The 22,587-nt window shown below is 47.2% G+C and overlaps 9 protein-coding genes across 9 annotated transcripts; 7 read left to right on the top strand and 2 right to left on the bottom strand.

Annotated features, from left to right (window-relative positions):
• Positions 1-431: 431 nt before the first annotated feature.
• On the top strand, positions 432-1,666 carry EDB82DRAFT_530782 (uncharacterized protein; the record flags this gene model as incomplete). Its single annotated transcript, XM_065609224.1, has 4 exons — positions 432-645; positions 716-975; positions 1,024-1,326; positions 1,373-1,666. The coding sequence occupies 4 exons, from the start codon at positions 432-434 to the stop codon at positions 1,664-1,666; spliced, it is 1,071 nt and encodes a 356-aa protein (XP_065463571.1).
• A 150-nt stretch (positions 1,667-1,816) lies between these two features.
• Positions 1,817-3,889, top strand: EDB82DRAFT_353705 (uncharacterized protein). Its single transcript, XM_025725545.2, has 3 exons — positions 1,817-2,547; positions 2,599-3,196; positions 3,246-3,889. The coding sequence occupies exons 1-3, from the start codon at positions 2,155-2,157 to the stop codon at positions 3,518-3,520; spliced, it is 1,266 nt and encodes a 421-aa protein (XP_025594133.1). The 5' UTR covers positions 1,817-2,154; the 3' UTR covers positions 3,521-3,889.
• Positions 3,890-4,258: 369 nt separating this feature from the next.
• On the top strand, positions 4,259-5,152 carry EDB82DRAFT_481388 (uncharacterized protein; the record flags this gene model as incomplete). Its single annotated transcript, XM_025725543.1, has 3 exons — positions 4,259-4,550; positions 4,605-4,855; positions 4,916-5,152. The coding sequence occupies 3 exons, from the start codon at positions 4,259-4,261 to the stop codon at positions 5,150-5,152; spliced, it is 780 nt and encodes a 259-aa protein (XP_025594132.1).
• Positions 5,141-6,717, bottom strand: EDB82DRAFT_517943 (uncharacterized protein). The gene is made up of 3 exons (XM_025725542.2): positions 6,139-6,717; positions 5,964-6,085; positions 5,141-5,913 (listed from the first exon to the last, which is right to left on the bottom strand). The coding sequence occupies exons 1-3, from the start codon at positions 6,649-6,651 to the stop codon at positions 5,205-5,207; spliced, it is 1,344 nt and encodes a 447-aa protein (XP_025594131.1). The 5' UTR covers positions 6,652-6,717; the 3' UTR covers positions 5,141-5,204.
• A 945-nt stretch (positions 6,718-7,662) lies between these two features.
• Positions 7,663-9,806, top strand: EDB82DRAFT_517940 (major facilitator superfamily domain-containing protein). The gene is made up of 6 exons (XM_025725541.2): positions 7,663-8,074; positions 8,125-8,252; positions 8,308-8,742; positions 8,792-8,836; positions 8,886-9,437; positions 9,491-9,806. Exons 1-6 carry the CDS (start codon positions 7,983-7,985, stop codon positions 9,748-9,750), a joined length of 1,512 nt encoding a protein of 503 aa, XP_025594130.2. The 5' UTR covers positions 7,663-7,982; the 3' UTR covers positions 9,751-9,806.
• Positions 9,807-10,731: 925 nt separating this feature from the next.
• Positions 10,732-11,787, top strand: EDB82DRAFT_481385 (uncharacterized protein; the record flags this gene model as incomplete). Its single annotated transcript, XM_025725540.1, has 1 exon — positions 10,732-11,787. The coding sequence occupies one exon, from the start codon at positions 10,732-10,734 to the stop codon at positions 11,785-11,787; it is 1,056 nt and encodes a 351-aa protein (XP_025594129.1).
• A 2,052-nt stretch (positions 11,788-13,839) lies between these two features.
• EDB82DRAFT_580601 (uncharacterized protein) lies at positions 13,840-14,850 on the bottom strand (the record flags this gene model as incomplete). The annotated part of the gene is made up of 1 exon (XM_025725539.1): positions 13,840-14,850. The coding sequence occupies one exon, from the start codon at positions 14,848-14,850 to the stop codon at positions 13,840-13,842; it is 1,011 nt and encodes a 336-aa protein (XP_025594128.1).
• Positions 14,851-16,044: 1,194 nt separating this feature from the next.
• On the top strand, positions 16,045-18,044 carry EDB82DRAFT_453351 (major facilitator superfamily domain-containing protein). The gene is made up of 5 exons (XM_025725538.2): positions 16,045-16,416; positions 16,469-16,611; positions 16,661-16,826; positions 16,880-17,052; positions 17,106-18,044. The coding sequence occupies exons 1-5, from the start codon at positions 16,186-16,188 to the stop codon at positions 17,902-17,904; spliced, it is 1,512 nt and encodes a 503-aa protein (XP_025594127.1). The 5' UTR covers positions 16,045-16,185; the 3' UTR covers positions 17,905-18,044.
• A 2,382-nt stretch (positions 18,045-20,426) lies between these two features.
• Positions 20,427-22,319, top strand: EDB82DRAFT_548746 (Sodium/hydrogen exchanger family-domain-containing protein; the record flags this gene model as incomplete). Its single annotated transcript, XM_025725537.2, has 4 exons — positions 20,427-20,475; positions 20,575-20,643; positions 20,700-21,375; positions 21,428-22,319. The coding sequence occupies 4 exons, from the start codon at positions 20,427-20,429 to the stop codon at positions 22,317-22,319; spliced, it is 1,686 nt and encodes a 561-aa protein (XP_025594126.1).
• Between the last annotated feature and the right edge of the window lie 268 nt (positions 22,320-22,587).

Genomic DNA, 22,587 nt, shown 5'->3' with positions numbered 1-22,587 from the left:
TCATTACGAAAAAGCAAAGATATTACTTAACCGGAGTTTTATTAAGGATAATTGTAGCAAATCATGCCGGGTTGTTGTGATTGTTTGTCGCAGAGGTGATGCATTTAATGAGAAGCGGCGCAGCAAACAAAAGGGAGACAATGGGATTTGTCAAGCTCGAGGCTTCGCATAGTTTAATTTTGCTTTTGCATGGGGATGGACCGGGACAGCATGGCATGACACGATGGAAAGTTTGGGAAGGTTGTTTTGTGTGTGAGCAGGATCCTGCTGTGCCTCTGTATTGAGATGAGAGCCGAGAGATGAGACCGAAAGTCTGGAAAATTTACGTGCATGCTGTTGGTAAGTCAATTAATAGACGTCTTTCTGTCGATCTAGCTGCATGCCAAATTTCCCGACTCTTTGTTACTGTCACTCAGAAAAAAGCCGCAAAGATGGGATGGGTGTTGAACGCGTCCCCTCAAGTCGAGCAAATATCCGAATATCCAAAGATTATAGGAATTACAGTGACTTTGACGGTACTCGCATTGGCCATTGTCACTGCTCGACTGTATATTCGATGGAAAGCTCGAGGTATGGCAGGTGATGACTGGATGTCTGCCTTGTCCATGGTCTTCGCTTTGGTATACTCCTGTATCTGTATCGCTCGTGAGTCAAAGCTTGTTGCGCACATTGCCTATCATATGTCTTAAAATCAAGATTGCTGACCAAAACTCAGAGACACGATATGGCCTTGGCCTTCCGATCCCCGACCGACCGAAAGAGAACCTCGTACCATATACACGAATAAACTTTGCGGGTCGACCCTTCTACCAACTCGGTATCAGTTTCTTCAAGATTGCGCTGTTGATCAGCTACCTCAGACTCTTACGTGGTACGGACCAGAAGACCTACAGGAATGTCATCTGGCTCATGATCGCCTTTGTGTTCATGTCCCATCTTGGCTGTACACTGGCACTGGTATTTTCATGCAGCCCAGTAAGTCTCCCTTACAGACACGACAGACTTGACGCTGATCTTTTGCAGGTGGACAAGTCTTGGAACCCGCTCAAGGAAGGGCAGTGTCTTCCTCCAGGACCTTCCTTCACAGGGTACGCTGTTGTCACAATCGTCTCCGACATTGTGGTTGCTGTCTTGCCTATTCCCGTACTGGTGAAGCTGGAAATTAAACTGGCAAAAAAGATTGGTCTTATCGCCATTTTCACACTGGGAATCTTCACAACAGTTTGCTCAATCCAGAGATATCGACAGATTGACCGAATCCAGAACCCGAAAGATGGCAACTCAACTATGCTGGTCCTTTGGGGTACTATCGAGTTCAACGTTGGAGTAAGTACTGTCCCTGCGTGTATCTGAATCATTCTAATTGCGTCAGAATATTGTGTCGTCTCTCCCGTTTCTCGCCCCAATCTTCATCAAAAGAGCTAGAGAATACCGATCCAAGCCATCTAGTCACAATACTCCGAACCGAAACAGATTAGGGAGCAATGGGTACAAGCTCAAGGACCTCGGCCATACAGGGAAGAGGGAGCCATCTGTCTTCACATCGACCCGTAATAGTTCCCAGGAAAACATCTTGCATGGTGGTATTGTTAAGTCCGTTACATACAGTGTCGAGGTAGATAAGGCAAAGTCGGATGGCCTGGAGTCAGATAGCAAGCGTCTATAGCTTAATTACCAAGTGCACATTTCAATTGGTCTCTTCTCAATCCACCACCTAAATCTAGTATGATAATTTAATGCCAATGGCTTGCTCTTAAATAACATAAATGGAGTTAATTTATGTTTCTTATTTTTCCAGTTCTCTTCCCGAGAGTTCCGACACATCCATCACCATTAGCCTGTTCTTCGAACCCCCTGCACGTTACAAGGGTCGTACACTGCAAGGGCCACAGTACCCCTGCCCTTGCACCGGCATCCGACTTCTGATCCGACTAATCCATACCAAACGACACGGAGGAATTGCTTTCTCGGCTGATACCCTGGAGTTCACTACCAACCAACAGTAAGCACTTGCCTAAAGCTTCTCTCACATGAGTGCCGCGGTCGCCGCAGAAAGAATTTGCATGAGCTATAATTATCCGTGATTGCCAAGGTGCTGTCGATCAAACGCTGCGGCGAATAATTTGAGACACTGACACACAGAAGTAAGCAGCAATGGCGACTTCTCAAGATCAACAACCTGTGTTGATTATTGGCGCGGGTATCAGTGGTCTACTCCTTGCACAAAGCTTGACTCAGCATAAAATACCCGTCCGCGTATTCGAGCGTGATGCAAATCTCGAAACACGTGGTGTAGGGTGGGGACTCACATTGAACTGGTCTCTTACTGCGCTGCAATCGCTTCTTCCAAAACATCTCTACAGCCGTCTCCCAGAGGCTTATGTCGATCGAGAAGCTATCAAGGAAGGGTTATCGCCGAGGTTTCCTTTCTTTGACCTGGCTACGGGAGAATTGAAAGCGTCAACACCGACAGCATCCGAAGCAAGCCGAATTCGAGTGACGAGACAAGGTCTCAGAGATATCTTGGCTAGTGGTATAAATGTTGAGGTAAGCTGTGCATTTTCATGCTGGATCCATGTACTAATGGGGGTGTTGTAGTGGAACAAGGCGTTGAAGGAAGTCGCGTCTACTGATCAGTCTGTCACTGCCACGTTTGAGGATGGAAGCTCAGTGACTGGACGTTTGTTGGTGGCATGCGACGGCAGTCACTCTCGAGTCCGTCGAGCGCTTTTTCCAGATTTGAAGCTCCATGATGTGCCAGTCCGTATGCTTGGTATCAAGCTGGAGCTGACACCTGATGAAGCAAAGCCAGTTCGAGACCTTGATCCTTTTTTCATGCACAGCACCCACTCATCACACAGCATGTTTGTATTCATGAGTATGCTCGATGCTCCTGGGAATCACCAAGACGGGTCCTATCCTTATGTGCTACAAATGTGCGTCTCTTGGCCATATCGCACCGGATTCTTTGGTAGAGACGCCCCAATCGAAATTCCCGAAACGGTCGAAGAGCAATTGAAGTTAATCCATGAATTCGCGGAAACGTTCGCTGAACCTTGGCGGTCTCTTGCATTGGGCGCCAACGTCGATGCAGACGTCAAAGGTCTCAAGATTCAAGACCTACCTCCACCTACCGATCTTCGGACAACAGGCCGTGTTGTACTCATGGGAGACGCTCTTCACGCTATGGCTATGTGTAAGTCACATCAGATTCTCCACCAAATATTCATGTACTAACGGCTCAGATCGAGGAGAGGGCGCAAACCATGTAATACTAGACGTGGAAGACTTTGTCGATTGTGTTGTTCCTGTCTTGCAAGCTGGTGGGACATCTGAGAAGTTGAGGGCATCTATGGATGACTACACAAAAGCTGTAGTCACACGAACTCGCCCGGCTGTGCTGGCTTCCAGACAAGCCTGTCTACATGCGCATGACTGGGAGAAGATCAGTAGCGAGAGTCCACTGTTGACTAGACGTATGCCCTTCGTTGAGTTCGACGAGAGTCAATTGCAGTCATAGTATAGCGGTACAATTGAAGACCCATATTCATCATTACCTAAATCGATCAGATTCTGGTGATACTTCTATTCTTCCCAGACAGCAACAGCGACAAGAGGCGCCAAGGACATCACAGCACATGCATCATGTGGACAGGCATTGATTCAGCCAATGGGGCGCTTGCGCAATTGGTAGCGTGCCACATTCCAGCTCAAGAAAGAGTGAGATGATTCCTGAAAGTTATCCGTTTGATTCGGGTGTGCCTCAATGCCACCCTTCTTGCCCGTATGTGATGGATGTTGTTGAGCCAAGATGGGGCAAGAACATGACCCATTTGTGAGGTCCACATTTTGCCAATCAGTCATGAATATTTAGTCTCAAAAGTCTCTTGTCCACTGAATCCCTTGTTTGTAAGCGGGAAATTCGACCGTGTCTTGTGCTCTGATCTCCAATGACTCCACCCGGTCATCATCAGCGGAAGACCATTTTCCCAAATAGGCAATTTTCGACCCAACAAATTACACGACAAGAATATCGGACGAAACGGAGACTTCAATAGAATTTTCTTCCTGTAGAATATTCATTTGGTCCGAGTACGCGGGGGTTTGCCGTTATTTATCGGTGTCAGGTCCTATTGTTCGGCCTTGGAACGGACGAAAAATGCCGATTGTAACGAAGACGAAGACCTATAAAAGGTGACGCCCACTCAACCATCTCTCTGGGATCATCAGTCAACACATTTCTTTCTTATAAGAAATCATGGTCGACACTCTAAGCCTGGAAGGAAAAGTAGCTATCGTCACTGGCTCAGGTCGGGAGAACGGCATTGGTGCTGGCATAGCTCTTGCCCTTGCCAGAAATGGAGCCTCGGTAACCGTGAACTACGTCTCCGACTCGACTAAAGCACGCGCTGAAAATGTCTGCACACTACTCCGCGAAGCAGGCGGTAAGGCCATCACTGTCCAGGCTTCAGTTGACACGATCGAGGGGGCTCAGCATCTCGTCAACAAGACGCTTGAAGGCTTTGGCACAGACCATATCGATATCCTGGGTAAGCTGACTATTATCCATCAATTCTGATGTTCGCTAACGATGAACGTCACAGTCAACAATGCCGGGTCCGCTTATTTCAGTCCCATAACGCAGCAGCCTAATGTGGAAGAACTTACCAAAGTCTTCCAACTGAATGTTCTTGGTGCTTTTTACATGGTCCACTACGTCGTTGCCCACATGCCCCCAGGCGGGCGAATCATCAACGTCAGCTCTACCAACGCAAAGAGAGGCAATGTCAATATCTCTTCTTATGCAGCATCAAAAGCGGCTCTAGACAGTTTGACGTGGAGTTGGGCCGGTGAGGTAAGTCAAGCCTCCTCTCCATTGTTTACATAGGATGGTACCTAACGATGGACTACCTAGCTCGGCCGCAGCAAGGGTATCACTGTGAATTCTGTTGCTCCTGGCCCCGTGATAACAGATTTATATCCAAAGGGCAAAGAAGAGGAATTGTCGAGGGAAGAGATATCTATCACCAGAGCTGCGGACAGAGCTGGTACAACTGCTGATATCGGCGATGCCGTGCTCTTGTTGGTGAATGAGAAATCGAGATGGATCACGGGACAGTATATCAGTACCAGTGGGGGAGTTACTTACTGATGTTCCATATCATAGTGGCGCTAACGTAATTTACTCAGCCTGTCTCATTATTCTATGATAATCTTTTATCGATATACAGACGCAGCTGTGTCATGTCTAATGGGGCTAAACCCTCAATCCAAACCACCTCCCGTAAACATGACATCAAATCCTTCCAGGAGCAGAGATCGCCTTGTGACATCGTATCGACAATTTTCTCCAGATACCATATTCTCGGAAAGGCTGCTTCTACGCAGAACTGGTTTACTAATAACCACAGTTTTAACTCCCGCTTCCCATCCCAGAATTTATCATCGATCAGGGACATTAGATATTGAAAAGGAACATCGCGGCGAGGGATGATATATCCAAGATCTCCCGAAGTCTGAGACACAATGATACAGAAAAGAGACACTGTGGCAATGCGTACAAGTTCTGCTAGTGCCGAGACTTGAGAAGTAGTTGCCATGCCTTCTTCTGTGACTAGATCCCATCTTTGGAGGGATAATGTCTGATGTGCAAGACTACATGTTGGTAGAACAAAACTGGAATCAGTCGGATTTTCCGCCCACTGTTTATTCAGAAGCGCCGCAACCCGAGAGGCATATGCAAAGGAATTCAGGATGGTGACTATTGGCGTCTGGTCTGGCAGTTGCAGTTCTTCCATTGATTCTACCAGTCCCTGGTTGTATGGAGACAAGGTCGCTTGCGACTCGAACTGCAGATGAAGCAACGGAAACTTTGGTGAGATGTCTTGTTTCAAGGAACCAAAAAGATCGGCTCTATGATATAAGGTCAGGTAACTGTCTACCAGGAATTGGGAATGGCTTACAAGAACAGAGCCTGTCGTAAAGGAGAATTGGGGTCTAGAGCTTCAACACCTCCAGTCAGGTCGAGGATCATCTGAAGTCCTGCCATGTGCATCGTCCACGAGCCCAAATTACCAACCCGCATCTACTGAGTTAGCGATTGTCAACTTCGACTCATAACGACTCATAACGACTCACATCAAACACAGCTAAACATATCACAGTTCCCATTATCGCTCTCTGACGGACAAAACTCTCGGCAAGAATAGATTTGCGAACTGTACCAAGTGATTGCGTGTACTGCTCGATGTCTTTCAAGGAAGGCGGCTGATCCTGACGCCTAGTGATCTTCTGCTGGTCTCTAATTGCTGGATCAACAATAGTTATAGATAAAAGTGCTCCGGAAACCATTTCCATAGCCCAGAAAACGCGCTTGACGTTGACGCAAACTTGAACATCGCCCCAATAGGTGGGCATTTGTCCGACTTGATACAGTGACTTTGTGGCAGTCGAATCATAGCTTAGAGGAGATTTTCTTGATCTACCGATATCTTTCATGACATGGCGACGCACTTTCTGCAGGGTTGCTCTGTCTTTGGCTTCTTTCGGGTTGCTGACATTGACGAAAACTAAGCTGGATGGTTTCTGAGCCTTTTGAGCACGAGCAGGGTGAGAATGAGGTGTCTTTTGCAGTTTGAACTTGAATTCCATCTTCACTCCGGTAGTTCCAGGGCTGCATGTGAGTCTCTTCGTGGTTGTAGCACGTTGATTACTTGGTCATCCGAGATTGAAAGGAGAGAACTCGGACCAGTAAGAATGACTTCCGAAACACGTGATTTAATGTTTAGTTCCATTTGATGATCTCTACCGAAATAGGAAATGATGATCCATTCTCCAAGGACTGGGATTCTCATCTTCTCAGGCTCAGATTGAGTTTGGCCATGCATTATACAGTGCTATTTGTGCAGTTACTATGTGAACAATGGCTCATAGGCACAGCAATGTGTAGCGATCAAACGATCAGTGCTGGCACTGAAAGACCTGGCAATCAGTTCACTTGGTCGTATACATACTCGGCTGGGAAACCATGTACTCCGCTATGACCTAGTGCTCAATTGCGCGCTGTTCCGGGGTATAAAGTTATGGTCAGTGATCACTCATCTCGCTTCAAATCGCAGATTCCTGCGCGGCGAAAAAAGAGTTCCCCGACACATAAGCGTATTTATCGACAATTGACACGATGCCACGCCTAAACTGCCAATCACTTTGTCTAGCCTCAAGTAGTTGGGTCCTTGAACTACTTTAATTAATGGCTTTAAATTCCAGATTAAGAGGGTCTGTCAGATGAGCATTCACATCAAGTAATACTCGTTAGTAAATATTGTCTACGAAGTTCTTTTCTGGTAAGCATGTGACTGCCAGCCATGTTTCACCGTTAGGCGAGACAACCAATGAGTCACGATGACCTTGGGCAGTAATTCCAGCTGCAACGCAGGACATCGCCTCCGATGCCGTGGTACCAAGTTGCCAAGGAATTACAAAACGCCCAGTTCTGGTTCCGAGGAACAAGAACCAGTTAAAGATCGACAAAAAACAGGACCATTTAATGTTCCAGGTTCATAAATATGAGCTTGTACTAATTCAGTATAGCCGTTGTCAGCGACATTTGGAAGGGGATTAGAGCAAGACAGGCGGGGAAAGTTACTTTTTCTCCAACCCAATAAAACAGAGACAAAAATAATAACAAATCCGATTCCATGTGCCGGCAGGTCAGAGCTCTTGAGGTTCCGCGGGCTGAGATGTCAGCTAGAGGCTTGGACTTGGCCTAGACTTCATGACTAGCAATTAAACTAACCCCAGGTTTCTTGCCCCAGATTTTGACTGCAATGCTACACCACCCCGGATCCGATGGTTCAACCCCCGCATATGTTGGCTCGACGCGATCTATCGAGTCCTTATCTGAATTGTCGGAAGTACTATAAAGAGGGGGTTACCAGGAGCCTGGATACCATCTTGCAACCTCGTGCCATCCAAGATTGACCATGACGAAGATGGCGACCAGCAACCATAATGAGAAGTTCCAAAACGACACGGCGTCCAATACGTCGGATCCAGTCAGAGGCACCGTGGAAAAGTAAGATTGATTGGCAATGTCGTGAAGTGGCGAAACTGACCATTAAACAGCGTTGAGAATACACAGTTCTACATCGACCCGAAACAAGAGGCAAAGCTTCGTCGCAAGATTGACTTTATGATTGTTCCAACAGTCTGTTTGCTATATCTCTTCTGCTTCATCGACCGCGCAAATATCGGTACGCCAATACCTTCCATCACGTACCGTCGAACGATGAGTTAACGCGTCTTCAGGAAATGCTCGTCTTGCCGGCCTGGAAGACGACCTTGGGATGAAAGGAAGTGACTACAATATGGTCCTTTCCGTCTTCTACATCAGTTACATCATTTTTGAGATCCCAGCGAACCTTCTCTGCAAGTACATGGGACCAGGATGGTTTATCCCTTTGACGTCGTTGGGATTCGGGTTGGTGTCTATCTTCACAGCCTTTGTGCACACTGTCCCTCAGATTTGTGGTGTACGTTTTGTCTTGGGCATTTTTGAAGCTGGTATGCTGCCTGGCATTGCCTACTATATGTCACGTTGGTACAAGAGATCAGAGCTTACCTTCCGATTGTCGCTTTACATCGTGATGGCCCCCTTGGCGGGTGCTTTTGGTGGGCTGCTCGCCTCAGCCATCCTCAAGCTTCCGCACTTTGGACGGTTCAAGAGTTGGGAGATGATCTTTGGTGAGCCTCAATCTTCTGTCTTTTTTTTCACATGCTAATCTTTCCGAAGCCATCGAAGGAATCGTCACCGTGGCCTTGTCCATTATCTCCTTTGGTAAGTTCAATTCCTATTGCTTATCTCACATATGGCTAATACGGCTTAGCTACACTTACCGATCGACCCGATTCGGCCAGATGGCTTACAGAGGAGGAAAAGGCGTTGGCCATCAACCGTATCAAAGCCGAACGTCTCGGAACGACAGAAGTTTTGGATAAGATGGACAGAGCAAAGATCTTTGCCGGCATTCGCAGTCCTATTACTCTGTCCACTTCCATCATTTTCCTACTAGATAACATCACCGTTCAAGGCCTTGCGTTCTTCTTGCCGACCATCGTCCGAACGATTTATCCCGAGCGATCAGTCATCTCTCAACAGCTCTTTACTGTCCCACCATACGTCGTCGGTGCCTTCTTTACGGTGCTCATTCCAGCGTTCAGTTACAAGATGGATCGTCGACAGATCTTCATTATCCTCTGCGCGCCTCTCGTTATGGTCGGATATGCCATCTTCTTGGGTACTAACAATGGCCAAGCACGATACGGTGCCACATTCCTTGTTGCTAGTTCGGCATTTGCTCTGGCGCCTCTGACGAACTCGCATATCAGTGCCAATGTCTTGAGTGACACTGCAAGAAGTGCTGCTATTGGAACCAATGGTACGTCTTTACAAATCCCCTCAATGATGTTGTATCAATACTTACTCTTCTAGTCATGTTTGGTAACGTTGGAGGTCTCATCTCTACTTGGTCTTTCGTCAAGAGCGATGGTCCTAACTATCCCATTGGAAACGGATTGAACCTTGCAACGTCTTCTACTATCTTGGTTCTTGGTACCTTGACCCTCTTGTGGATCAAGCGAGACAACCAGAAGCGGGCGAGTCGGTCTGCTGAGGAGGAGTTGGCTGGAATGAGCCAGCAACAGATCCAGGATCTTGATTGGAAGAACCCCAACTTCCGCTGGATCGCGTGATTTGGCATGTTCTCTTAAACTTTATATAATTCATGAATACGAATCATTGTTATGAACGTGGTTACATGACGGTTGTTCTCATCCGTGTAGTAAAAGGCACTTGCTACTGGGCAGCACAGAAATGGCCTCCCAAGTCTTAGGGTATAAGGATAAGCAGTCGAAGAACTATATAGCCTAAGAGGCATAAAGTGGCCTACTAATTTCGTCTCTTGTGCTTCCAGCGGTCAATTCTTCCGATACCCTGACGACAAGCCAAAGACGCTGAGATCGCAGCGGTTTGACAGTTTGACCTCAATATCTCACGTGCAAGTGATGAATGAGAAGAAGAAAAAACGTTGGTGGGACGACAGCTCGGCGGAATGCCTCAGGCGGTGACTGGTTATCAGGTTCCATATCAATGCTACTCGGATGTTGAGTGCATTGAGTGTGAGCTTATTTCATGGAACCTGTTCGCTTTCAGAGAAAACCAGATAACGATAAGAAATAATGTGGATATGAAACCATCTTCGTCGTTATCTTAACTTATTGCCTGCCGCCAAAGCTAAGTGGCCACCTGGAAGTTGACGAGAGTGGTGGTGGAATTTGAGGGGAATGGACTCTCAGGTCATATTTAACACAGACTTTTGCAATGCGCCAAACATTCCAGTGGAGCATATTCTGCATCGTTTTCAGTGCTCACGTTGGTGATAGAACACCGTCGTTGATTCGCACTGAGTAAGACAAAGTATAAGCCCTGGACCATAACGGTTCAAGGGTGGCCTACCATCAGGCACGATGTTATCTCGAGTGGTTTTTACTTTGGTTTCAGCCAGACGTTTCTTTGGAAAAGATCGTACGAGAGAGTAATCAACTTAAAATGGCATGATCCGTGTCCTCTTCTTCCCCTCAGTTGCTGAACATAAAGGCCGGGTACCTCTGCCCTATGAGCACGACGTTCAACAGATTTACCGTCGTACTTCATTCTGGCTTCCACCTTGCAAAATGTATTGCAGAGCGTTATACTTTCTTCTCATCTTTCTGGGAATCCTAGCTTGTCTAGCTGATTCCTCACCATGCATCAAGAACACTGCCTCTCCTTGCAAGAACAAGAAGAAGGGGGGAAGATTCCCGCGATGCATAAAACAGAAAGCTTCTCATCATGAAGTCCACCACCATCACAATGGAACGTACACGATCGAATGCGGTGACAAGCCTTTCAAGCCGGGAAACCACGACGACAAGAAGAACAAGTACGACAAGGACTACAGGTACAAGGATGATGAGGACAGGAAAGAGTGGGCCAACCGTAAACTCCACGACACCTATCACGACTCCCATCCATTGAGAGACGACCCCAAGCAGTCAGAGATGCGCAAGGTTACCTGGAGACCTCGTACACATTTCAATACATTCAACAGCAAATCGAACTTTCACAATCATATTCGTCCCACACGCTTGGGAGAGTGGAGAAAGTCAAAGCCCGAAAAGCGACATGCGCGCGGCGAAGTGTTTAATCCACCATATCCCTTCAGTATGGATGAGGTCGTCGCTATGAAGAAGGTCAACGTCACAATCGAGCAGAACGGCAAAGACCCCATCGCCATAAACGTCATCATCCGGAACAACAGCAAGATGAATGTCACAATCATGACCCGCAACTCCCCTGTCGACAAAGACGCCTTCAAGCTGGGTCACTTCAGAGTTTATCCGGATGACACCAAGATTAACTTTGCGCCCGAGAGGGAGGATTACGAATGGTATCATAGACCTATGGGCATGTTTAGTCGCCCGACGGACCCTAGAAAGGAGTATCTTGAATCAGACCTTACGCATCTTCGTCCCAATGAGACAGTCAAGCAGACCATCATCATTCCTAGCGGCACTAAGGAGGAGAACAAACAGTGGTTAGAAATGATAAAACTCGCCAAGAAAATCAAGATGAGGGTGGAAGGAAAGTGGTTTGCGATTGGCGCTTGGGACAAGGAACCTAGATGGTCTAGATCTGTTGACTTTAAGTATGTATCGAACACCATAGACTTGGAAATCCCAAGAGAGTAAAGGTGCTAGGGGATACTGAACCAAGCGTTGATACTTTGCTTTAACCATTGTCTCTAGCCTTTGGTCAAACAAGTGCCTTTTTATTCATTTGTGTGATATGTAGTCTTGATGTGTTGCCAAGCTCGTTGATGCTGTGTATCGAGGTACCTCGCGCCACTTCAAATATTTCTAAAGACCAATATTATACTTTGTTACCTGGTGAGGTGCGTGAACAACACAATATCACTGGCGTTAAGAGTGTCTGTCATGATTCATTTACAACCCATGGGAGTCACAAAAATCGCCGTCTATGCCGCACGTATAAGTTACCAGGATCCCTGTTGATACCACACGTTCAAGACACCCGTCACTCCACGATCTCCAAATGACCCTCTCTGAGGCGTGAATTGCCGAGAACTTAAGTGATGTTTGTTTTTGTTTCGTTTGTGTCAATAATACCAACAAGGGTGGGTGCTTTCAGATTTCATAATGATTCGTCTGGCTTTGTTCCAGAATGTTGTGATATCCGCTCAACCTTGCACGACTCTGCAATCTGGACGCCGCGTGTCACAGGCCATGAGACTCCGGCTCAAGTCCGTCGCAATCGTCTTGAAACTCTCGTTGAGCAGTTCTTGCTCCAATAGTGGCGGGGGGGCAACGCCCCCATAAACGTCTTTGGGTCACCAAACACCCAGATCCAACAACCCTCACTGTGCAGTGCTTTAAAGGTTATGAGATGAGTCTGGCCTCAGTTTTGATATGTTTATCGTTCATTGTCTCGGGCTGCCTGGTTCTGGAGTTTGCTTCAAAGGATCGTTGGATTCTTTGTCCGCCTCTTCGGCGACAGTGAAATAGAAGGCAGTAAGACACCAGCCCTGTTTTGGTTCAGAATTACGTTTACGCAACCTGTTACATTTCAGCATGGGACACGATTAATTACGTGTTGGCATTCCTTTTTTGAACATTCTTGTGGTGTCCATGCATTAGTAATTGTGTTTATCTCCAATTTGTACAGGAGTGCCTTGCCGATCTTTACCGCCATACTGGTGCCCCTACCAATGATGGCCGTCGCAAATGAACACCAAGCTGGATGATGAAGCTCACACAATCAAGGAGCTAATTCCTATACGCATCTAGCCTGTTTGAAGTTTGATTAATCGCTTGTGTCCTTGGGTCCTACTCCTGTATGATCTGGACGCCTGGCTGTCCGCATCCCATACCAGGTTGCCTGAGGCAACCACCCTAGGTTACATCACCGGCCATCTTAGCGGGTATCGAACTTGGTCAATAACAGATTCCTGCTGACAATGCGTTGCGACCGCTTAATCTCTAAGAGAGAACCGATCAAACTGGCGAACGATGAGATTGTGTATATTAAGCAGTTCACTCTTCTAGGTGGAAAATGTTCTGACAGTGATGGCTGTCTACTTGATTGATAGAAACAGCGATTGGACCCCTAAAACTATTCTTTACCGCGTAGGGCCGCCAAGGTTCATTATTTTGACTCCAGATTCACATCCGCGCAGCCAAGCTATTTTCAACTCACGCTCTCTGAACGCTGTATCTGACCCGTAGCTTATCCATTACTTGACAAGGCTGACACGAGAACACCTGTTGGAGATGGAGTCACGGATAACTACATCTACAAAGTTACTGAGGTTTCTGGATGCTTCGGCGAGCATATCCCGATGATAACCTGTCACCACATCACATTGTCACTTTCGATATCAACGAAAAGTTGGAGAACTAAGAAAAAATGAATGTTAAAAAAATCACAATGGGCTAGCTATGATGAGCCATCCTTTGCTCTATCCCCCTTCCTTCCAATTCCATACGCATTTTTTTCTTTTTCCATTCTCACATTTTTTTGGACTTCATTCTTTTTATCCTTCCCCCTTCCGTTGGGACATCCCTTTTCCATTGTACTGCCAACCTTGCGGTCTCGCCGTAATCCGCAAAACAAAATAGAAATACAAAACGAGGTAATAAAAAACAACCCGAATCTCCCAAGACGTGCACTTAGTCCGACTTGTTCAGCGTTAAAGGGCCTTCCTTGCCAACAAAAGCCAACTTTTAGTTGACCTCGGTGCTGTTCGATGGCAAGACACCTGTCAAAGCAGCCTTAGTCGTGTACCAAGGCTCTTTGTATGGGAGATAGGTCCCAAACCCCTTGAGCTGCTCCTCCGTTGGGAAGAGAACGTTCTTGGCCCACCAGCGAGTCCAGTAACCTGCCATGGGGTTGTCAACCATCTTGGCCATTACCTCCTCCTTAGGCTGGGCCCAGACACCATACCAGTCTCCCTGGATGAAGATGCGCTTGATACCCACAAGTCGAAGCATCTCCGTCCACCGTTCCCACATGAAAGGCTTGCAATGCTGGGAGCCTTCCTTTAGTTCGCAGTAGGGGATGGTGACAACTTCAGACACAGACTCGCCGGGGTTAAGCTGAACCAGTTCGTCGATGTTCTTGGGGCGCTCGGGGATATCCTCGCGAGTCAGAGTAGCCATGCGGTACTTCTCGCCAACCCTGCCAAAGAACTGTCCCCAGATCTCGGACTCGATAGAGAAGTATCCGAGTTCCCAACCGCGCTTACTGACAGGTGACCACTCCTTCCAGAAGGTGATGGGCAGAGGAGTGGTGTTGTTGACCGTCATCCTGATTAGCAGGGGATCCATGGACTCATACGAAGCGGTGATGGAGACGTTCTGGATAGCAGCGCCTTCATAACCGGGAATCAACCTGTACTTCTTGACCTTCGGGCAAGGCCCTTCTGGGTAGTAGGTGCAACGGACACTTCTGCCATCCCAGGGTGCCTCTTCGTCCATGCTCGGGGCAGTTCGTCCGTGGAAACACCCACCTTCAGAAAGTGGGACATAACGGCTGACAAGGAACTTCGTCTTGTGACCGTCATCGGCACCGCTGACAGTGGGGGGAGGATGACGGAGGAAATTAGGGGGGACGAAACCATCAAAGATGGGGGGTTTGGGGAGAGTGGTGGGGACTGAAGGGTCAGACAGAGTCTCGGCAGGGGCAGAGGTGACATGTGCCGCCAGTGCGACAAGGACAAAAAGATTAAAGAGCATCTTGGAGTGTTCGTCTTAAGTCTTGAGTGTGTGAATGTGTGTGAGTGAAAGCTTGATGGCTTGTGTGGTAAAAGATGAGAAATGATGGAAGATGATGAAAAAGAAGAAAACGTCTTCCTTGGGATGAATGGGTCTTTATATAGTGTAGGGACATGTGCGTCGAAGTCAGTCGTCAATAATAAACATTGCGTCTGTATATTGGTAGCTTCTACTGTAAGTACGCGTTTTGGACATAGAGTTTTCATAAGACGCATGTTTGGTTGATAAAGCTGGATCTCTCTACTTGAACCTTCCAAAGTACGCTCACATGGTTCGGGTATTCTAAATCTTAAAAACTCCAAAGAACCTTCTGTCAACCCAGCGATGGGTAGTATGATCTCCAGTCTACCTGAACTCTCTGTCACACTTTCGTATTTTACATATTCTACTGCGTCTTTGCGTAACTTGATCATCTGTCTATTACGTGTAACTCTGTTATCATCTAATCTTTGACTTTTGGACTTGGTTACATGCAGCAGTAGATAGGCAGATCTTGTACAATTAAAACAAACTTCGCCTTATCTACCTACGTGAGTCCATGTGGTTCGCGTTGCCACGTGGAAAGCATTGAAATGACAACTCTATCAGTGCATCGCCCTGGAAGCCATGACTTATTATCTTGGGGTGACGCGGCATCTTCAAAGGTTAGTTTACTCACGCGACAGTCTTTGCTATGGTCGTATTGGCGGCACTATCGAGGTCATATTCAAGTAGTGAGTGAACTCCATGGGGCCTGGTTTTGGACTTGAGCAGCGCCTTGTGAACGGAGATTACGTTCTACCTGCTATCAGTTGAAAGATGATGCGGGACCACTCGCGTGAGATCTAATTATCCAAAAGCCGGGTTACAACCAAAGTGTCTAGATACGCTTATTTCTCTACCGCTGATCTTTTTGCCAAGACAAACATCCACGTCATCACAATGTAGTTGCATCTCTCTCTGTTCCCCTCATCACTAGCTTCGGGGTGGGATAGCCCAGAACCGACAGGCTCGGTAAACGTTTCATCAGCCAAACATGGCCATTTTGCTGACCGTTTCCTTAACCCGGAGCATCTACCGGTCTTGTCTTCCTTTTTCGTACAAGTCCATACTACCTTAATCCACAGCGTACCAATGGCAAGTGTCGCTTTGAGCGCCATATCGTCATTTGATTAAGGTTATGCCGATCCCCCGCACACTTACCCCGTGGGGGAGAACTTGGCATTGAGATATAAACTGAAGTGATTTTGTCTACCTTTTCTCATTGTATAGTCTTTTATTCTTTTGTAATTTTGACTAGTGTCGACTTGTTACATTATGTCTGCGTTGGATAACCCATACCCCATTGTCTCTGGGGAAGATGGGCGAAAACGCGAAGATGACCTCGCTCACAACGACCACATTGAACGAGCAGAGACGACAGCAACAAATGATGACGCTGTTTTCTCCAAATTTCCCAAGATGGACAAGGTTGATGAGTTTGGAGCTCACGCAAAGACCGACCCAAGAGAGATTGCGTTGGTGAAGAAGCTGGATAAATACATCATCGTGAGTATCCAGCTATCGGATCGTTCATACCTCGCAACTAATAGCAAGTTAGCCCATGTTATGGCTCATGTACCTCTTCAATTACCTTGACAGAAATGCGATTGTCAATGCGCGCCTTAACAACCTGGAAGAAGACCTCGGTCTGGAAGGCACGCAGTACAACACCTGTGTTTCAATTCTTTTTGTCGGGTACATGTAAGACTTCTGTACCTGGATACCAACTCCCCATGGCTAACTCTCCTAGTGCCGGGCAAGTCCCAAGCAACATGCTCATCAACAGAGTCAAGCCGTCATGGTACATGGCCGGCTTTTGTCTCGCATGGTCAATCGTCAGTCTTGTGACGTTTCTGGCGAAAGACTATGCGAGTATGATAGCGCTTCGCTTTTTTCTTGGAGTCACTGAAGCTCCCGTGAGTAGTGGTCATTCCCTCCCACGGCATGACTAGTAACTAACAGTGTTTAGTTCTACCCAGGAGCTTTATTCATTCTCAGCATGTTTTATACCCGCAAGGAATTGGCTGTACGACTAGCTATCTTCTACACTGGAAATATGATAGCTAGTTCGTTCGCCGGTCTTATCGCAGCTGCTGTGTTTGCGGGTCTTGATCAAACTCACGGTCTGGCTGGTTGGCAGTGGTATGTAAAACATGTTTCAACATCAATGTGCGTCCACTAACAGGTTTTGGCAGGCTCTTTATCATTCAAGGTGCTCTTTCTATTTGTACCGCCATACTGGCATTTATCTTCTTACCTGACCATCCTTTAACCACACGGTGGTTATCCGAAGAGGAGCGACAATTAGCTTACAACCGCATCCACACTGATACAACCGATGTCCGCGAGAAAACAAGCGTATGGGTCGGTCTTCGGGAATCAGCCTCTGATTGGCGAACATGGGCACTATGTCTCATGTACAACCTCCATCTGTCATCTGTCGGCTTCCAAAACTTCCTCCCGTCTGTGATGGAGACACTAGGCTACAACCGGACAATCACCTTAGTCTTGACATGTCCGCCTTATCTCCTTGCCGCCGTTGTCGGCATCGTCATGGCATGGACATCGGGCCGATGGAACGAGCGAACCATGCACATTACCATCTGCAAGTGCATCGTAATGGTAGGGTTCATCATTGCGGTTTCAACACTTAATCTTGGCGCTCGGATGTTTAGCATTTACCTTTTTGTTGGTTTCAGCTTCGGCATCAACAATATTATTCTAGCATGGATCAGTGCTACCGTGGGACAGACCAGTGAGAAAAAGGCTGTATCGCTGGCGATTTGCAACACGTTTGGAAATCTTGCCCATGTCTACACGGCTTATTTGTGGCCCTCTTCACATGAGCCTAGATATACTGTGGCTTGGGTCGCGAGTATTGCTTTTTCGTTGGGTGTTGTGGTTATTGCTTGGGGATTGAAAGCTCACTTGAAGAAACAGAATGAGAAGACAAGAAGGGAACATCCAGAGGTTACCAACTTTTATGTTTACTAAGTGTTGAGCGCGAAGGGTATCACGTGTACAAGCACGTGCTCACACAATACATCTTTTGCCTGCAGTCCCTCAGTTTAGTTAAATCTTGATTCGATCATTCATGCATCAGTCCCATAGTTCAACAGAGTACGTTTTTAGAGAGTGTCGTCGTTGGTCATTCAAGGACTTGTCAGCTGTGTAACTAGGCTGCGTTGCGGCGGGCTGTGAACGCAGACAAAAGAGCGGCAAGCGCGGTAACTAGCTAAACAATTAAGGATGATGGAAAGTCGTCATTCACGGGGAAGTTCTTCTCGATTTTTAACCATAATATTCAATCGATTTTACCTTCTGCAGCATTTGACTCTTTTCCAGTACTGTGTCCTGCAAAATGACAGTCTTTCTTTGTGATCGCACGCACCAAGTCGCGTGGACTACCCTGGAGCACTATAAGTCTATTAATTTACGCGTTTATATGACATCAAGGTGTCTTTTGGAACTCAATAGACCATTCAATCCTTTTTTCCGTCTTCATATTTCCGATCCTTTTTGTCACGCTAAAGTTGTATTATACCTGTTTTTACAAATCCGGATCTTATCATCTTCAAGGCGGATTTGAAATCAATCCGTCCCGCAAAAACGCAATGTCTCACATTGACAATCGCAACTACCAATGTCAATCTTGTCGCAAATCTCGATAGATAAAGACAAACTATTATTAATGCGTTAGAACGGCTGCCTCGATAAGAAGTGGTCAATGCCATGTCGATCTTGTGTCACTTTACGATAACTTTAATGGAGCTGTGCTGAATGCGTTGTCGTGGGTCGGATATGAAATGGCTATACACGTCCCTGTTGTAATAAGCAACAAAGAGTTTAATGTTGGTGAAACAAGCACTGATGCCAAGTAATAACCATTGTCAGGGTTGTTGTTCATGTTATATCCAGAGATTGTATGTGTTCTATTAATAACATGGGAGCTGCCTCAGTAAAAATGAACAGTAAAGTTTCTTGAAAGGGGGAGATCAGCAGAACATGAACAGGATGAGGAATCACCAGACAGTCTTCCCACTTCCGCTCCTCCCTTCCCACCGACAGAGGAAAAAGCACTCCACCTCCACCCCTGTCCCCTGACCGGTACTCTTGGCGCCAAAGCTGGGCAATGTTTTGGTCTTGTCCACCCCGTTTGAGAGCCACAAATTAAACAACCTTAACTAATAAGCTTAAGTGCCAAGTCAGCCGCCAAGCGCCAAGTTAGACGCCAAGCGCCAAGCGCTCACATCGCAATCTTTCTGAGACGTCTTATTGGACTTTTACGACTCGCACCGTCGTCATGGTCTCAATACCACCGCTACAAGCCAAGAAAATAACTTGTCACACGGGGCTTACTCGAGTCTTGGTTTTCTCTTGGAAGACTCGATATTGAGGCAGGCAATGTCTGTCGAGTCCTACCGCCCACCTCTTACTTTCCTCCATTCTTCTTGTTTCTCTCCCGTCTATTACGCCCTGCCGATCACTGTCTATTGCTTCTTGACGCCTTGCGCTTAAACATTTCAGCATAGACACTCCAAGCCTCAACACAACGCGTCAAGCGAAACAAAGATCTACAATTGTCGTCAGCTCTTGAGCCTCTTTAAATAACGTGTATCAAGGTTGAATCAACCATTGTAGCGAGTAACAATACAACACATCGCATATACCATATCTCTTCACGTACTAGTGGTAACGTCATTGGACAGCGGACGAGGGAATGTCTCAAACCTGCCACTCTTCAAGTTTCCACAGACCAAAATACGTCGCAAGCTTGACGGGTAGCAGCGTGTAATAGTGTTGCCCATATCACAGACACAACCTTATCGTGAAACCCCGGAACCCCAAATTTCCTGTTTCTAGCGCTTGAATCATCCGCGCAGATCGTCTGCTCTAGCACTGACTCTCCTCATCTCGCCTGCCCACGTCCCGTTACCTGTTAGCTGTCACCACCTATATGCCATCCCTCTTTGGTTATGGTCACCCCTGGTTTACCCATTTCAGGTTCCGTTTCCTTTGTGTTTGAGGCATTTTCCTGACCCGCATGGCCGTGCATTCCCTTCTGTATAAGAAGCTTTCAGAACCCAGGCTACGCAACAGATGGAACTGAGTGACCCACGGATCTGCCCTTTGTGTATGCCTTTTTTTTTGTTCGTCAGTCCAACCACTCCATAAAATTGCCACAATACTTGTTCATCGGAGGAAGTATTAAGCTCGGTGTTTTTCTGCTCAATTCTTGATTTGTTTGTTCTATACAAATTTTTCATGTTTTGTTTGCATTAGGGGATTTCGTGTCATCGACACACTGAGCACAGTGATACAACTTGCCAGTCTCCTTATACACCGCTCCAGACTTGACTCTTGCCTCGTCTCTCTTGATCCAACCATTTCAGCCACGCTCAGCAGGTCTCAGCGCAGCCCAACACCGACTTATCAAAAGGCGACAGACAAGCCTCTATATACTTCAAAACTCAATTTCGAAGTGATCTGATTATCTCCTGATAAAGTCAAACACAATGCCTACCCTTCATTTAAGCGACCTCAACGTGGTGTTGGCAGTTCTTGGTATGTGCAACTCCTTTTTCTTGGGCGAGTCTTGGTGGTGACGCGGTTTGACTCTGCCCAGCCCTTGGCATATCTTAGCAACTGACACAGTACGAACAGGTGCTTTCATGACACTTTATGGTGTGATCTCTGTAAAGCTCAAGCAACAATGGTACCTTGGAGAAGCTCGTAAGTTTTGTTGCTGTCGTTTTGATTCAAGGTCACTAACATGGGGTGATCTTTAGTACCTGCCATGGTGGTTGGCATTATTCTTGGCCCAGTATCAGCCAAGTTCCTCGACAGTGAAAGATGGGGTTCTGCAGAGCCCGGTCAGACTGGTGAGATCGCGCTGGGTCTCATGCGTGTGGTCATTGGTGTGCAGCTCGTGATAGCAGGCTATCAGTTGCCCGCCAAGTACAACATCAAGCGCTGGAAGGAGATGCTCGTCTGCCTTCTGCCTCTTATGACCTTGATGTGGCTGTTAACCACTGGTTGTATCATGGCCACTATTCCCAAGCTCAACCTCCTTGGAGCCATGGTAATTGCTTCATGTGTTACATGCACCGATCCCGTCCTGTCGCAGGCCGTCGCTAAGGGTCCTTTCGCCGACAAGTATGTCCCTCGACACTTGCGAGAGATTATTTCATCCGAGGCTGGTGCCAACGATGGCTTCGGGTTTCCCTTCCTCATGCTTGCGACATATCTCATGCGCCACGCCCATGAAGGCCCAGCCGGAGATATCGATGCTGCCAAGATGCTGCACGCTCGCGCCGAAGACGTGGGTCGTCTCGGTGGTGGCGTCGGCGAAGCCATGAAGAACTGGTTTCTAGAAACCTGGCTCTACTACGTCGTTATGGGTATGGCTTATGGAGCCGTGGTGGGTTACATTTCATGCCGCAGCATCAAATTTGCTCTTCGAAGGTAAGTCAACAGACCCATTTTTGCAGGGAATAATTGCTGACATTACATGCAGGAGCTGGATTGATGAGCAATCTTACTTGCTGTTCCCTGTCGCCATCGGCCTTTTCATCATCGGAACCTGTGGAGCCATCGGCACAAACGACCTTGTCGCTTGCTTCGTCGCCGGAAACCTCCTCAACTGGGATGGAAACTTCCTTGCCGAGACTTATCGACGACACGATGAAGTCAACCACTGTTTGGATGTTCTTCTAAACTTTGGCGGATTCATGTTTATCGGAACAGCCATTCCCTGGGCCGAGTTCCACGATCCCGAAGGTACTGGTGTCACCATTGGTAGACTTTTCGGCCTGGGCTTTATGGTTCTCATCTTCCGACGTATCCCTGCCGTCATTGCTTTGTATAAGCTGATGCCCAAGGTAGTCCAGAACATGAAAGAGGCTCTCTTCATGGGCTACTTTGGACCCATCGGTGTCGGAGCCGTCTTTTACCGCGAACACATGCGTCATCTCTTCCCTCACCCCGAGGACGCCGACCAAGAAGAGAATGACATGCTCAACGTCACTGGCCCTGTGATCTACTGGCTTGTCCTATTCTCCATCGTGGTCCACGGTCTATCTATCCCCGCTCTTAACGCCTTCTACATATGGCGCGGAGTTGAACCCATCCAAGACGACGCTGTGTCCATTCGCCGCAAGTCTTTCACCATGGCGACACCTAGCAACGCCATCACCGCAGACGAGGAAAACTTTATTGCCTTCAACCGTTTCAGCCGACCCGACGTGGATGGTTCAATGGTTCTTGGCGAGGTCCCACCTGCAGTTCATGCACGAAACGAGTTTGCTGTCTTTTCCGGAACTCATTCCTCCGAGGAAGATACAGTGGAGAGAGAAAAGGAAGAGGCGGAGAGAAGACGCCGTGGAAGGACCATTCAGTATTTGGTATAGATTTAGCGTGCATTTTAGACCTCTCATTTAGAATTAAGCATGGAGCATAGTTAGCGAGACTTCTGCAATGTTATGACTTTTTTTTTTATCCCAATTATGCTGTTGTGCGTTTTGTGTTGTGATGGCTACTGTGGCCCTATTTCAAGTGGACATAGGCGACTGTGTTCAGGCTTATTGACGTCAAATGGAGAGGACAAATCATGATCACGTGGCGATCAGTTCGATGATGGTTTTGATCCTTCCGAGAACTTCAATTGGCGAGGTGTTA

This window comes from Fusarium venenatum (assembly GCF_020744135.1).
Source record: "Fusarium venenatum strain MPI-CAGE-CH-0201 chromosome Unknown EDB82scaffold_4, whole genome shotgun sequence".
NCBI classification, from domain to species: domain Eukaryota; kingdom Fungi; phylum Ascomycota; class Sordariomycetes; order Hypocreales; family Nectriaceae; genus Fusarium; species Fusarium venenatum.
Note: the sequence above shows the minus strand (reverse complement) of the source record. Positions and strands in the feature narration are given on the sequence as shown.